The 17,596-nt window shown below is 35.8% G+C and overlaps 1 protein-coding gene across 2 annotated transcripts; it reads right to left on the bottom strand.

Moving 5' to 3' along the window:
• Positions 1-1,903: 1,903 nt before the first annotated feature.
• Positions 1,904-5,648, bottom strand: LOC130729013 (vesicle transport protein GOT1). 2 transcript variants are annotated; one of them, XM_057580620.1, is made up of 7 exons: positions 5,536-5,648; positions 5,282-5,329; positions 5,098-5,189; positions 4,913-4,993; positions 3,942-4,039; positions 3,786-3,859; positions 1,904-2,242 (listed from the first exon to the last, which is right to left on the bottom strand). In XM_057580620.1, exons 2-7 carry the CDS (start codon positions 5,307-5,309, stop codon positions 2,235-2,237), a joined length of 381 nt encoding a protein of 126 aa, XP_057436603.1. In that variant the 5' UTR covers positions 5,310-5,329; positions 5,536-5,648; the 3' UTR covers positions 1,904-2,234. The 2 variants fall into 2 exon arrangements, with proteins under 2 accessions (XP_057436603.1, XP_057436604.1); XM_057580621.1 differs by lacking the exon at positions 5,536-5,648 and adding an exon at positions 5,438-5,522.
• Positions 5,649-17,596: the final 11,948 nt, after the last annotated feature.

The following is a 17,596-nucleotide window of genomic DNA, read 5'->3' as shown; positions in this document are numbered from 1 at the left end:
TATAAAGGCAAAATTTAGTGACGAAAACAAATTCGTCACTAATAAAAAATAATTACTAATTAGTTAAAATTTAAATAAGTTTAATGCATATACACTATCATACATTAATTTATGAAAATAATTTTACTGAATTAAATTTAAAAAAACAATCCACTCTGTCTGTTAAGTCCACGTCCCATCTGTCTCCAAATCATATTTCTCACCACAAACGGTCACCACCAAGCCTTTGCTCCCTTTAACACGACGGCCACTGTCCGAGAATGTGAAACCCCATGGCACCACCATGCATCAAAGTTTTGTTGCGACCTGAACCACAGAACGTGAATCGCACATTCCCAAAGCTACCTGTTCAACTACTTCTTGTGAACTTCACCCCCTTTAAGTTGCGAGCGAACGCTCTGTTGGTTTAAGATGTCGTTGGATTTTGTTAAAAACGGTGCTCCACCGCATCGTTTGGTTCTAATAACCTCCGATCCACTTCATATTTCTTAATTTTGTTTCTCTATTTTCTTCACTCATTTGTCTTGCTTTTTGGGTCTACAATCCAATTTTCAAAATTTGAGGTATAAAGAGATTATTTTGATTAAAATTGAATTATTACAAAATATGAAAACACAAGCATGTTTCCCTATGTTCGAGATATGGTTTGTAAACCGGTCGAGTGTGCTATTGCAGAATTTGCATTGTGAATTTACGGAGGAAGACCGCGATTGAGAGAATGAGGAGGACTGTGATGTTTTCATTTTTAAATTTATTGGATTATATTGAAAATATTTTTTAAAATTATTGATTAACAATTTAAATAATAACTAATTATTAATGAAGAATATTTTTCGTCACTAAATTTGCATCTATATAAAATGGGGTGGGGTGTAGATTTTAGACAAGAATGGGGTGGAGTGTAATTCTAACAAACCTTGATAGGGGTGAGTGTACTTTACTCTAATATTTTTTAATCAAAGTTTTGTCCAATGATTAGGCGCGTTTAAAGCGGGCAAACTTGTTTTGACTCAGTAAAATGAAAAAGAAAAAAATATTTTAGCAAAATTGAAAAATCTTTGGGTCATAGTCATAGTATTAGGATGCCAGTTCTGACCCTTCTTCTCTGGTCATTACGAACTCAAATGATTTTAAGGTCAATTTTGTAAAATAGTTATGTCCGGACTAGAATTTTCAATCGTGAAATCTTTTGTACCTGACTTTTGATGTTTTTTTTTCCTTTTGATGTTAGAACTTTTTTTTTTGACAGGATTTTGATGTTAGAACTTAGAAGTTCATATAACATGAAAATATATGATTATTTAGTCTTTTTTATTAATTTAGCCAAATACATACTTAAATGCTTCTATGATAAAATAAATTTAAATAAACTATTTATAAATACTAGATATTTGATAAGATGCGGATTATACGACTTCAATTAGATTGTCAATGGTTCGGCACTTCATCCCTTAAGCAAGTTGTTGAAGTTCGACTCACAACTCTTGAAAATGGAAAAAACTTCTTAACCTGTCTCCTACCAATCTACCATCTAGTGCACTGATAGTGAAACGAGAGATTAATCTCACTGAGTGTGGATACCTTTGTTAACACCATAAAATATACAACTTCAATAGGGACATTATTAATTGTTTTCTTCATAAAATACCACGAAATGCATAGTTTAATGATGCACTATAGTCTATTTCAACAGGAAAAAAGCGTACGTTATTTTTAGCAGTTAATTTATAGACATGAAAGTGACATGATATATACTTCTAGTCTTCTAGTCTAGTGTACTAAAACAAACTCACTAATAGGCATAAAATGTTTGAATTATTAACTATTTTTGACAAAATGCCACGAAGTGAGAATAAAACATAGGCACTTTAGCCTACTCAAAGTTTGAAGAATATAGAATAAGTTTCACAAAAAAGAAAAGAATATTGGATAACCAATTATAGTGTACATCCACCTGCTTCCATGAAAGTGGTCTGTTTTCCATTCATCAGGAATAACCCTTTGATACTGATAGACAACTGAAAGAGTAAAATCACCTTCACACATAAATTACAATTTCACAATACTTTACAACACTAAAAGATGCCTATTTGCCTGATGGCAAACAATTAGAAAAGCGCTTAGCATCATAATGAAGCATGACTCATTGGAAATATTACAAACACTAAGGCAATTGAAACCCTTAATCAGCCCATATACGAAAATGTAACAGTCATATCCCCTTCTGGCGGTGATCAAGAAGCTGGAAAAATAGTAGAAAGGAATGTGTTAAGCTCTAACATCATATACGTTATAAGGTAAAGAATGGGAAAGCCTGAAAATTATCACCATTTTATTTTATATGAATAATCAAAATTAGTTTCAAGTAAAACCAATTTTGCCCATTCACAGACACGCACAAACAAACAACATATAGCACAAGTGAATGAATCACATGAAGATTTTCTATGTTGTTAGATGTTTGGTGACCTATACTGCAGGACTATAATTTTGTGCTATCCACCAATTGATACACGACGAAATATACTAAAATATCTTTTGTGTTATGTGTTTGTTGTTTTGCCTGCAATAGAGTTGGTGAAATAAAAGGACATGGGTGGGTCCTTTTCTCTTTGTTGACAAATTGTTACTTGGTTTAGTGGGTAACAAAATTCATTGTTTTCCCCTGAGATGGTTTTGTCTAGTAATTAGACTACGACCCGTCTGGAAGAGTTTATTTGAATTTATCTAATAGGATAAACGCCTATGCAGGTGTGACCTACCTATATGCTACTTTGAGCTTAATTAGCTTATGAATAAGCTTCTCAAATTAGATTATACATAAACGATTATGCAATAAAGAGCTTGTTGCTATAACTCCTATAAGTGTTCAGTTAAGTTGTTTACCCAAACACACCTTAATTTAGAAATTAAACAACATAATTATTTTTGGGTGCTGCCCTATCACTTATTTTCTAAGATAACAATTTGAACCTACACACGCCTGAGGAGTTAGGAACAGCTTTGATATATTCACAGTTCACACCTCTTTTTCTCTTCCATCCTATTTACACCCATTTTCTCTTCATATCTCTCTCATCTTTCCCCAAAACATCACCCATCATATCTTACATTTCTCTCTCTTCTATTCCTATTTCTCCCTAAAGGGTGGAGGTGGAATTGGTGTGAAGAGAACAGTTTCCAGTTAGGAAATCGCAGAACAAGACATTCAATTATTTAAATTTGATCAACTGCATTGTAGAATGCATCAATTGCCATCTTGTCACAATAAGAGAATATGAGGCCAAGGGTTTTTGTTTTGGTTTTTAATTATTATTACTAATATTATTAGTTTTTACAAGGCTGTGAGTAATCTTTGTTTCAAACACTGAAGCAGCCCCTCCTCATAAGTTCTTTCTCCTGTTTCTTGTAGGCTATAACCCCTGACATTGTAGACTCCCCTCAACTATTGAGCTCAAGCTTGTCCATGACTTGAGTCATCCCAGTGGGTAGCTAATAGAAAACTGGTAATCAAGGCTGAAAATCTATTATATTTACACCAGAGATCACTCTCCATTATTGATACAACCAGGGAATATTTATACACTAAACGTCTATCCCCATCTAATTAAATATTAAATAGAGTGTGAATGGAAATATGTAAATTTACAGGACCAATTTCATTTCATTCTTCATATGAACAAGTAGTTTGAATAATATCTATATTTACTTTAATATACTACGCGTGTGTGTGTGTGTGCATGCTTTCAGAAAATCTTGAAAATGAATCTTCACATAAAACTTACGAGCAATAAACCGTATAATCCATCCAACAACAGGAATATGGTAGAGGAACACTTTGATAGATGACCAAAAATCACTGCAATCAAAGGCATCAATGATAAGTATAGAATGATAAGATTTGTACCAATGCAAGTTCAAGAAGAAATCCATCAACAAACCTGAAGAGAAAAACACAACCGTATATTTCAAGTATTATACCAACTATTGGCCACCTCACAAAAATGAAAAAGAGTCCTAGAAGAAATGATGCAGAACCCTGCAAAAGAGGCAAAGCAGTGATGTTTATTTCCATATAGAATGCTTCACTATCCATTCATAATGAACTTAGAAAATATCAAGGTGAATGAAGGACAAGATATGATGCAATAGTAGAACAAAAAGCAAAAGATGGAACAGATGGGCACCCTAAACTAGCTCCCCGATCCATTTACATAGAACATTTGTCGGGTTTAAGGCTCAATCACAGAAAGAAATGAAGGAACACAGAAACTAAGTGTGCAGCTGAGATCACTTAAAGCAAAATTTATCAGATATTTTTTCCCCTAGCACATGCACCTTCTTTGGAGTGCTGAAAAGATCAGAACTAGATTTTGAATTTGATGACAAACATTTCCCTTTATGCAAGACACTTGTATTTTTTTTCCAACATAACAGTGGTTAGGATAAATTATGCAATTTGATTATTTTAACAGTGATTTTACTTGGATACCAGTAATCAAACAAATGTGTGAATTGATCAAAGACAAATAAGAACAAAGAAAACTGAAGATGCTTCTTGTCCTTAGACATGTATCTACTCATTATAATTGCTTACAGAACTACCATTTTTTTAAACTTGTACACATTTGTGACATGCAAAGTGATATATATAGTTTAGCAGATTCATTGAGAAAATTTCAATTCAAGGAATGCAATAATTGTTTCTTGATACAATGTAAACAAATTTGTAATGAATTAATCAAAGTTGATGCAAAAGCTAACCAGCGATACCCTTAGTGAATAGCCTACAAAATATAATTATGTAATGTCTGACTGACATTCTAAAAGTATTCACTAATCTCTACCGCGATAAAGCAAGAGGGAGACAATATATTTCATTAATAGGCTGAAAAATTCTCACTCACTATACCTTATAGTTTGCTCTATTCGTGAAGATTCCCCACATGGAACGCCAACCAAGCAAAATTGCTACCCCTGCCAACCAAAAAATCTGATTCCAGAATGCCAGGTACCAAAACCTTAATTAGGCCTATACTTGCACTTTCCCAGAATAGATAAAGTTAAGAAAATTGAGATTCTTAAAGCAAGGCTCACATTTCCCAGAGCAAGCAAACCGCGGTCGAAGAAAAGAAGTATGCCAAGAAATGTGAAAAAGATGCCGAAACCAATGAGGCCTATACCAATCTCTGCAATGGTGATGTTGAAGCAGTTATAACAAATAGAACAATGCAATGAGGTTCTTAAAGTAAATGATAAAGAGAGAGAATGCAATGCTTACTCTTGATCTCATCTATATCAAAGGCCATATTGATTAGTATTGAAGGAACTGTGAAAGAAAATGGAGAAAAATCAGTTCATCAATTAATAATATACATGTCACCCTAACCCTAACAACACCAGCTCAAAGACCAAAATGCAAGTAAGTAGTAATAACTTGAAGTGGAGAACAATCAGTTAAAGTTGTTAGATTTATTCAGAGATTTGTTTCTTTGAAAACTGACACAAATGAAGAGAATTAAATTGAAAATTCACCTCTAAGCTCAGTTGAATTTGATGCAGAAGAAGAAATCAAGAAGCGTGGCGTGGGTGGGTGATTCGATGAAAGAGAGAGTGAGAGAGAGACAATGGATCTCGGGCTTGGTACATTATCATGGGCCTCTTAATTTTGGGCTCCAAAGAAAAATGCTCATAAGGGCCAAACGTGTTTGCTAAAAAACTTAAAGTGATTTTAAAGTTGGATAAAAAATTAATTTTATTTTAAGCAATTTTTATAAAAAAAGAAATTGATTTATATTTGTGCACGCATATAAAAACTGCACTAACGAGTGGTTGGTACACAAAATAAGATTTTGAGTTCGAGTCTTGTGTATAGAACTGTAGAGGATGCTTCTAAGCATAAAAGAATAATATTTTTTTAAAAGAAGAATAATATAAAAAATTGAGTTCCACTTAAAGATACTTTGTGTTAGATTGGGGAATCAAATCTAACTCTTGTATGTACTTAATTGGGTATCCAAATAAGATCCTTTTTGTTTTTGCCAATAGATAAGATATAATTGATCTTGGATCCTGTCCTCACTTTGTACATTGGGCCTTGGTGATGTATAAGGTGCAATAGTTGATAGGTCTTGCACCCATGCCATACATGTCAAGGCCAATGGGATGACAACACCTGTCATGGTGGAGAATGAGAAACCTGGATGACCTGTTAAATGGATTCTTTAATTTTTTAAATTTTAATTTGATAATGACACTAAAGTCCCTTATTGTGTGCCTCATCCTTTCTCCCTCAACCTTCTTTGATCTCTTCACCTGCAACTCCGACCAACCACCTCGCGGCTGCCTTAGGATTCCGGCGCGGTGGTCATGTTTCCTCCTCTTCTTTTTGTATTTTCACTCACCCCTTTTCTTTGTTATCCATCAACACAGCATTGTATATATCATATTTATGAAACCAAAGGACAAAAGAATATTGAGTTGTAACACATCATTGGATCTGGGAATTTTTTTTTGTAAGATTACAAGAGACGGATTGCAAACTTTAACCACAACATTATCATTGAAGTCATTTAATTTAACTGGAACAAATCAAGCGGGACAAACCATCAAAATAAAAAAAACAGCACACTTAGCACAGAAACAAAAACTCAGAGCAAAAACCCAGAAACCAAAGGTAAACCAAATCGCAGATCTGTGTGATTTTGGCCAACGAATTTTCAGATTTGGGATGAGCATGTGGGTCATCCAAATCACACATCACCAAATCGCAGAACCCATAACATAGCCGCACAAGAAGGAATTGCAAGAAACAGATCCAGGGGAAGCAGATCGAACAGATCCAGCAAAGTATGGTCGAAACCTAAAAATTGAAGGTTTGGTCATGAACTCCATTTATTCTTCTGGTTTCGCAGTGGTTGTCGAAGGGATGCAAGGATCTGGATTATGCGTTTTTCCTGCGCCGACGATGCGTTTTTTCGGCATCGATCGCGGTGGTGCAAAGCTACAATCTGTGTTCCTACCTTTCCAGTCTAGGCTGGTGGCTTTGCAAGTGAGTTGGTGATGGAGCCTGAGGAAGGAGAGAAAGGAGATCTGGGTTGTTGCAGAGAGAGAAAGAATAATTTGAAGGGTGTTTTTCGTAATCTTCTATTTATTATTTTTTTTAACAACAGGTCACCTTACCCACTATTATGGGTTATTTCTACTCTTGCATGGTGCAAGACCTAAGACACACTTGCACCCTAACAACCACCTTGGGCCGTGATATATAGAAAGATTTGAAGTTCTCTCACCCCAACCTCGCAGGAAAATGTGCAGGTAATGGACAATTTTCTAATAGTGATTTTCTTATTACTTTGTAACACATATAAACCTTCCTATTGACTTTGACCAAAAAAATAAAAACCTTCCTCACATCTTATCTTAGTTAAAACAAATTTGAAAACAATAAGTGAGTTGCGGCAAAATTCAGCTCGTGTGAATAAAAAACAGTGTTTACTTTTAAAAAGGATTAAAGGTTAATTACTTTTAAAAGTATTCAAAAATCAGATGGGTACATACCATTGGAATGCCAAGATCCTTCACATTTAGATGAAAAAGTGAGGAGCTGAAATTTCTTAATTGAAGGCCAAGTTTATAGTTTGTTACATATGAACATGCTTATATTAAAAATAAAAATCAAATGGGCTAGCTCATAGCCTTTGCAATGCAAGCATTTCTCTCCTTAACTTTAAAGGAAATTAAAATTGACAATTGAGTTATAGTCTATCCGAGAATGTGGTGATTTACCTCATGCGGGTCATGCTGTTGCTCAGGATGATGTTGGCTTTGGAGAAGATATTTCATCCAAGCTCATCGCTAGCTAGGTTGGTAAGTGTATCGGTCAAAGTAGATGACGAGTTTTTTTTCTTGGAAGGATATCTTGATCTAAGTATATATATGCATCGGTTGAGTCGGTCAAGGGGGAACAACACGACCAACCCTATTGTGGTTAGCCTGGGAGTGGTTCATCGGATAGGCACATTGTTGAGTCGGCCTTGGGTGATATTTCAGTGAAGTACGTTAGTGAGTTAGTTTGGAAGGAATATATCAATTAAGTTCTCAAATGGGTCACGTCGAAGACATATTATAAGCTATACATGTTGCGAGACTATCTAAAATGATACAAATCCAGTTGTGCTTGATCGACATATTATTGGTCGAAAATATGGTAGGTTTCCAAAGGTGGGATGTGTTGGAGATATCCGAAACATTAGTCTCCTAGCTGTGGCCAACCAACAAAGCTATTGGTAGGGATGGCCACCTATTCCGAGCTATACATGTCGCAAGACTTCCTAGAATGATACAAGTCCAATTGTACTGGTCGATCAATATATTATTGGTCGGAAACATGGAAGGTTTTCGAGGATGAGATGTGTTAGAGATATCAAAATAATAGTTTTCTAATTAGGGTCAACCAGCAAAACTATTGATCGGAGCCATATGAAGTGTCTAAGAGATGATCCATAAAAAAATATCCGGATTAGTAATACAAAACCTATTTTGCAAATTTGTAAACAATATAGCTACTTAGAAATTGAAGTCATGATAATCTTGGATAGTTGGCATGGTCTTCAAATCTATTACTTTATTAAAATTCTAAAAATTCACAATAATTACAACTCATCGTGTCTCACAATCTTGATATCAATTTTATCCCTCTTATGTTCCCCAACATGTTCCACTCTTTTCTCTTTACCTAGCTTCATTAGAATTTTGTCATTGGTTCACACTTTGAGCTGACTATGATTCATCTTCTTTGGAAAAGCTTTGTGTGATTTCTTCTTCTTTGATGGAACTCTTGGTTTTGATATCCAACACACTCAAAGTTTAATTTTTTTTTTAATTATCCCCACTAACTTTCAAAACTTTAAACCAAAACGCACAGGTAAACTTAATTAATTACTCGCGCCATGTACCTATTTTTTGAGACACAACAGTATACTTTTTTCTCATAAATATATATAATTTTAGGTCAATATTGGAATTTCCAATCACATGTTTGTTTCTAAAGTTTTACTTAAATAGTAAGTGGAAAAGGAAGGAAACAAACAAAAACATGTATATATAAGAGCTTGCACCTTCTTGAGTTTATTTTCGTTCTTTTTTGGTATTTTTTATAAAAGAGAATATACTTTGCGAATGCTTTGCTGCCTACAAGAGAACTAAGGCCCATGCCTGCAGATATGAAAGATGGAGCCAATTGGCTCAAAGAACAATTATGTCCTTTTTTTTTTCTTCCATTAACAATGAGAACGAAGTTTGCCCCAACAATATTGACATTTATTGATGCTTAATTACTTCATAGCTTGTGACTTTGAGCTACATCTAGAACCTAAAATACTGAATCTTTCTCATGTGTACGTCAGAATGAAAGAGTGTCAAGTGGGTCAATTATATAGTGCATGTGTCTCACACTTACAATAGATAGTTAGTCCCTTAAACATATTCATAATTTAAATTTTAACCATAAGAATTATTTTGACGAGACAAAATCTACTTTGATAATCTATTATATGTCTCAAAATGTATCAGTCTATAAGTATCGGCAGACGGCAGGTGATACTCTTGGTAAAAAAATGTAAGAATAGTGTTTCTCTACTCTGTAGCGCAGCTTCGTCAATTCTTGGCACCAAATTAAAGGAAAAGAGTTAACGTGGCAGGACGTCATTAATTGTCACTTTCTCAAAAAAAATGCATTAATTAGTTTCAAATTGTTTTGATTACGTTAAAACTTTGAAAATTATTTTGTCATATTCATATCTGACATGTCGGGTCATTTAATTTGTTGCTAAGGGCCCTTGCCAACTGCCTTGAAAACAAATGTGCATGTAACTTTATACCCTCTCCATTCCACAAAGATTATTATATTTAAAATTGCGGCACAAATAATAAGGTGACAATTATTGATAGTACAATGTTACTCCCTCCGTTCCAAAATGGTTGTTGTTTAAGGTAATGCACACAGTTTAAGAGCTCATTAATTGATATAATATTTAGGCTTAAATGCATTTGGTGCCCCTGATGTTTCAGGTTCGTGCAAATGATACCCTCCATCTATTTTTGTCGACGTTTGTACCCTCGATGAAACAAAATAGTGTAGTGAGTACCCCTCCGTCAGTTCAACGTTAAAAAACTAACGGAAGGTGCTGACGTGGCTTTTTAATTTATTTTTTAACCGGCCATGTGGAAATTACATTTAAAATTTTTAAAAAAGGGGGAGGGTGGGAGGATTCGAAGGATTCGAACTCAGGATCTATAAGTGGCAAAACACACCCCTGACCAGTTGAGCTACACAAAGAATTGATATATAATGCAATACAATTTTATTTATATCTTTATTTCGTCATTTTCTTCTTACCAACACAGTTCTTCTCCCTTTTCCTTACCCTTTCACGCTGCCATTTCTCCTTTCCCTCTCCTCTTCATGTTTTCCTTCTCTTGATTGTGCCTTCTTCTTCACCTTATCACCACCGTCACCATGTTCCTTCCAAAGTTTCTTCTCCTTCAAAGGACAACACCATGAAACTTACCCAAGCTTTGTCCTCCTCAACCCAAGATCAGATTTGGGCTTGGAGTTACCCCCACTTCCGCCAGTGGCCGACCACCAGCACCACTGTGAGTTCATCTTCTTCATTCGTCTCTGGTGAGGCCGCCACCAACACCATATTCGTTGCACTTGAATCGGCTAAAAAACCCCACAAAATCATCATTCCCATCTACCCAAGTGAAGAGGAATGACCATAAATGCCTCTTGGACGTCTCACGGCCGCAATCTGGTCGTTCACCGACGAACCATCCGACCTGTAACTGCGATTTCCTAGAAAACCGTTGAGAAATTGGAGAAACGGATGCCACCATCATGTTCCTGACCATGAAAGGATGGAGAACCATTACACTTTTCCCCCGGCGACATCTCCGCCGCGGGCCACCATCCTTGCCGGCGATACTTCGCCGGAAAATCTCCAGAATTGCGTTTTGGTAAGTTTTGACCTACATAACTCATTTTTTGACTCCAAACTTCAATATTAAATAGAGAATAAAGTGTTGGTTGTTGGTTGTTGAATAAAGGTGAAAAGGTGAAGAAGAAGGGTAATCTATCGTTCTACACATGAGCTAGATGCTAATGATGCTGTTAGTATCTGCATGTGGGTTAAAAGCCACCTGAATTGTGTTTTCTTCTATGAAGATTTCTCAAACTCGGATCCTTTCATTTTGGGTATTCAAACTGAGTAGCAATTGCAAAGAAACTAACATCAAATGGATAAATGATATAAATAAAATAGTGTTGCTTAATATATCAATTGTTTGTGTAGCTCAACTGGTTAGGGGTGGGTTTTGCCACTTATAGGTCCTAGGTTCGAATCTCCTCCACCCTTTTTTTCAACTTTCAAAACGTGGCAGGTCCAAAAAATTAAAAAAAAAAGCCATGTCATCACCTCCGTTAGTTTTTTAACGTTGAACTGACAGAGGGGTACTCGTTACACTATTTTGTTTCATCGAGGGTACAAACGTCGACAAAAATAGATGAAGGGTGTCATTTGCTCGAACCTGAAACATCAGGGGCACCAAATGCATTTAAGCCTAATATTTAACTAACGCACTCATATTTAAAGTTGAGTTTTATTAAAGAGAGAGAATAATGACTATTGGTTAAGTTTTTTTTTTTATAAGCTAAAGAATTATATTGAAAAGAATTATATTGAAAAAAAAGTACAAGGTATACTTCAACCTAATATAAAGAGAAAGGAGAAAGAAACTACAGAAGAATTCCAAAGCGAAGGAAAGAAAAAACCCCTTAAAGCTAGGCTATATAAGGCTACCTCATTAAAACCCCACTAGGAAAACCTCATTGGGAAAAACCTATAAGGAAAAAGAGTACATAGCTTATAAAACCTTGATAACAACTATAAGGGGCTATTGGTTAAGTGATTGGTGAGAATTGTGATTGGTGAGAATTGAAGGTGGTAGGTGAGAGATATAATATTAAATAGAGTATATATGGAAGAAGATGTACTCCCTCCGTTCCTGATCTTTTGTTGTTTTAAGTTTTGGTCTAAAATTCAAAACTTTTGTTGTTTTACAAACTCAATGCATTTTTTCTCAACTTATTTCATGTATACCCTCATTTAATACTATATCTCTTACCTACCACCTTTTATTTTCACCAATCAAAATCATAACAAGTTTCTTAACCAATAACTATCATTGTCTCTTCACTCTAGCTAACTCAACATTAAATAAGGGTGTTTATGTCAACAAATATTTCAATGATTGCACTCTTAAACAATGTGCATAACCTTAAACAACTAAAGATCAGGAACGGACGGAGTAACAAATAGTCTTGGATTTCTAAAACAACAATCATTTTGAAATATATATGAAAAGCTAAAACAACAATCATTTTGGAACGGAGGGAGTACTAAAGTACCTTTATTTAGTTTTACTAGTACCATGTGCTGCTATTAAATTCTACTTGGATAAAAAAAATGTAGTTGATAGAGAAGAATTGTGGTTGATCAATATGAAATGTGATAAGTGAGAGAAAATTTATTAAATGAGAGTATAGGTGGAAATAATTAGCAAAAAATGTATTGATTTTTTAAAACAACAAACATTTCGGAATATTGAAAAAGTGCACAACAATCTTTCGGGAGTAGAGGGAGTATTTGGCATCACAAAAAAATGTATGTGTTTTTTCTTTGTTACAGAGAGTGGCAGAAGAGCCACAAGCACAAAGGCTAAGCAGGATCACCAGGAGGGTGGGCAACGGAAGGAGAGTCCTTCACGAGCAAGGAGTGGCATGCACCGAAGGAGGCATCAAAGAGGTGTTCTCCAAACTGGAGGTCTAGGCCAATTTTATCCAGGTAGTCCGCTAAGGAGTTTGCCTCACGTGGAGTGTGCTGAAAAACCATGTTGTCGTGAGCGGTCTGGAGCTGGAGGATGTTAACGGCCAGGTGCTCATAGCGGGGGCCATCCAAGTCAGGCGAGGAGAGCAACTGGATCACTTCCAGTGAGTCTGATTCCACTATAACCGAAGGAAGGTCGAGACCCAATACAAGCTCCACATCGTATCTAACAGCTAGCAGCTCGGAGAGAAACACATTTGCAAACGCTAAATAGCCCAGGTTACGACTAAAACCTTTCAACCAACCGCCCTCGGCGTTACGGATCACTCCTCCGCAGCTAGCTCCTAGAGTGGTACTCACTGCACCGTCAACATTTACTTTGACCCATCCAAAATCTGGTCTCACCCGGTTGGTTGAAGCTCTGTGAACAGCTTGGCATTCAAAAGTTCCAGGTTGCTGACCCTAGGTAGCATGCAGTGGCTGAAGCGCGTCAGTCGATGCCTTCTGCTCCATCCCAAGCAATTTCAGGAGGCCCCAAATACGTTGTGAGCTTAAGGGAGTGTGGTTGAAAACCCACTCATTCCTCATGCGCCATATTGCGGACAACGCAGAAACATAGAACCGGGGCCAATCCACACCACTGCTACCCGAGAGCCCTCCCATGATGTTGCTCGACACCCAATAGTCCCAGTCGCAGTCGGCGAATTGGCCTTGTACTGCCCCTTGAACCGTCGACTCCCAAAAGGCATGTGAGATGCTGCAGTCATGAAACAAATGGAGGCAGTCTTCAGTAACAGATAAGCAAAGAGGGCAAATATCACATGAACCCATGTGGCGACGTGAGCGAACAAAGTGTGTAAGAATTCCATTGTTGCAAAGTTTCCATGAAAAAGATGTATGTGTTTATTATAAGCCAAAATTGCATCACAAAAATGTAAATAAATAAAATAAAGATGTATGAAGAATATAACTTACTTATTATCCTAATATGTATTGCTAATTGCTATAATAATTTTTCATGATAATGTAATTAAAATATCATGATTTTGCTTATATATATTTATATATAAATTTAAATTCTTATTGCTTATATAAATTTAAATTCTTATGTAATTAATATCCATATTTCGGTCTCAAAGAAAGCTAATAATCCAGCGGGTTGTTGTCATTAATTACATCAATTGAACATATTACTATTAGAGCATCTCCAATGCAAGGTTCTTAGTTCTTATTTATGATATAAGAATTAAGAACTGAGTTCTTCACCATTGGAGGGGCTGACGTGGAGTTCTTAGTTCTTAACATAAGAACTAGTTCTTATATTCTTATATAAAGAGTTTTACTTTTTGAGATCTTAGCATAAAAAATTAATTTTTTTCTCACTCATCAACTAATTTAATTTGAGTATTGAATTAGTATTTAAATTTAAATCAAAATTATATGAAAATAAAAAATATTACTAATATAATGGTATTGTGAGACCAGATGAATAGTGGTAAGAACTAAGAACTCATGGTTGAAGCAAAATCTGCAAACGGTTGCTTAAGCACATGTGACACTACAGGCCCACATGAATAGTGGTAAGAACTAAGAACCTAACATTGGAGATGCTCTTATGATTGTTTGGTTGGGGGAAACTAAAGGTTTTCATCTCCTGAATTCGTATCGACAGTTTTCTTTTCTAGACATCTTGTCGTTGTCCTTAATTTGAACATATTATAGATCGAGTATTTCTTGAAAGTATTTGGCAATAGGAAAGGATACTTAAAACCCGCAATTCAACATCTACATTTTTTTAGTATTGTTTTTGAAAATGAAAGAATATATATATATATATATATATATATATATATATATATATATATAAATAAAAGTGAGTTGAGAAACAACCCCTCTAATCTCAACATGGGTACAATAACCTATCCAACAAAGTGGAGGCAAAAGCTCAGCAACTACAACAAAAACCCTCCCTAAAGACCTAAAAAACCAGTAAGATACTATGAAACCAAACAAAAACCCCTACGTCTGCATAACAAGGAAAGACCCCAATTTGAAGTCGAAAAAACAACGACTAGAACTAATTCTATCAACCACACGACACCTGCAAAACAGAGATCTAACCTAGCAAGGAAAAACAAAAAATCCAACAGCCAAAACCAACCAGTGCACCATATAGCCGAGCCACAAAACCTAAGAAAACATAAATAAACAAGAAAAGCTAACAAATGACAAGAAACCAAACATAAAACCAACAACAAAAACACCCACACAGAAGTCAAAACCGCCACGGAGAAGACGTTGAGGTCGGAAGGGGACCGTAGCCTCAACACCCATCAGACCACCGGTCCTGCAGTAGCATCCACTGAGGAAAGACATTGAGGCCGGAAGGGGACCGCAACCTCAACACCCAACATAGCGACGAGAAGCAATGACAGGAAAACAAGTAGTCGCACCACATCCACTGTCTACCGACCAAGACCACAACATCGTCCTCGCACACCAAAACCTCAACCGGAAGCAGCGTTCCTAGCTAAAAAAAACCACCAGTCTTACCAGCCTCAGAATAGAGCATATCTGAGCATAGCAGGACGAACGAACCATTAGAGCAACGATGGGAAAAGGAGCTCAGGCGAGCAGGGACGAGATGCGAGATAGCCAGAGAAGAGGAAGGAGAAGCACACCGGCGGTAGGAAGTTGCGACTATGGGGAAGACAAGCTAGTGAACACAGATGAAACAGTTGCCACACAAGGAGAGGCGTAGTGGCCACCCGATCAAAGCGTAGAAATGGCAAAGCCAAAAAAGGGGAAGAAAGAGGCAATGAATACCCCGGCCAGATCTCGAGCGCCAGCACATTCTCATCCAAATAGCACCACCACCACCGATGCACCTCCTGGCCGGAAGCACGATATGATCGAGCCACCAGAGACGAGGGCGGAAGCGCGGACGAGAGCAGATGAAAACGATCAGGAAGAGAAAGCCAGAAGATCTTCCACCATGAAAGGAAGGATCGAGGAGCAGCAAGAGGAGAAGACAGAGGGGCACCCACCCCATGGAGGGGAAGAGGCGGCGCTAACAATCCAGAAGGAACCCAAGCAGAAGGTTCCTAGCAGATGATTATGTGATATTTTTTTTTATAAAATGAAAAATAAAAAGAAAATAATTTTCACACTTTACGTCGGTAAAAAATTGTGAAAAAAAAATGAATGTGGATATATGTGGCTACTGTTACAGGTTTTAGATTTACTGTTGTTTGGAATTATGCAGCATAAGGGGCTAGAAAAGGCAATCCTTAATAAATTAAAAATGATTAATTAGTGAATCATATTGTATAGTAAAAGACAACTATATATAGCAGTTTAGAACTATCACAGAAGTTGGTGTCCCAAAACCTTTTGTGGTTCAGTATCATCACTTTTAAAATAAAATACTTAGCTAGATGGTAGCAATATTCATCCTATGGGGCTGCTTTCCATGGTCATAAAATGTGACTTTTCCTTTACAACTTATCCTCTTTTAATTTTTTTTCTTTTTAATTGTTTGCAAAAATACTAAATATTCTAGAATCGTATCAGGATTAGCTGATTGATCAATACTGAAGAATTTGACTAATTTGCATGAAGTTACAGATTTAAATTGATTATTTTTACTAAAAATAAAAAATCATGTTATGTATAAAATGTGTATATTTAATTTATTGATTATGAATGTTTTCCGATATGACAAGAAAAAAAAAAGATTGTGAATCTTCTGATCAAAGTGTAAATAAGAAACTTTTTATGCGTTGTGGGCGGCCTACAAACAAGTTGCGTGCGAAATGACGGATCTATGTTTGGAGGTGTGAGGGCAAATGCCCTCACTTGATTTTGAAAACAACTATTAGAAAAAAATTTGAGTAGTAAAAGTACGTAGTTTTAGATGACTATTTTGGTAAAAAAATGTCTTCATTTGTGTTCTATATTGTTAAATACCCTCACTTGAGTAGTAAAAATATGTGTTTTTGATGATTTATTTGGTATAAAATGTCCTCACCTGTGTTCCATTTGGTAAAAAATGCTCTCACTTCTAATAGTATATGTTACATTTTTTTATTACGAATTTACATGTATATATTGCCCTCACAACATCAAATTTCTGCATCCGTCCCTGGTGCGACCCTATTGGACATTATCGATTTCTAAGTACCAATTCATTATCATATCTCAAAAACCTCTTAATTAATTAGTGGATGTTGCTTACATGCTAGGCACAACATGAAAGTATATGTCTTGTAACTTATGAATTTAAGATAATCTCAATGTAAGTGGACATTAGCATGTGCATGCAATTTAAAATAAAAAGTGTACTTAGATGACGATAATTAAAATGATTCGTGTTACATTTAACTCATGATATTCAAATATACACTAAGTGATTATGTCATATTTTAATTATCGTGATCTAAGTACACATTTAAGCTAAACAATGGGCAGCTGAATGACTTTCAAAGTGTTGAATTTCTTAGACCATGGTCTCGGATTGATTAGCATCCATTAAAGTGAGTGAGTGGTGTCATGAGAGACAGCTTGACTAGACTACTGGATATGTGTTATGTTCAATGTTAGTAGTTAGTAGTACTTCTTATAGGATCGGAGGAATTGAATAATTAAAGTGCACTTTTTTGCTGGAAAATTTAGTAGTTGATTTCAAGTTGAATTAGTGTTGTAAACAT

The sequence above is a fragment of the Lotus japonicus genome, chromosome 1 (genome assembly GCF_012489685.1).
Source record: "Lotus japonicus ecotype B-129 chromosome 1, LjGifu_v1.2".
Taxonomy (NCBI): domain Eukaryota; kingdom Viridiplantae; phylum Streptophyta; class Magnoliopsida; order Fabales; family Fabaceae; genus Lotus; species Lotus japonicus.
The sequence above is the reverse complement of the archived record's forward strand: the minus strand, read 5'-3'. Positions and strand labels throughout refer to the sequence as shown.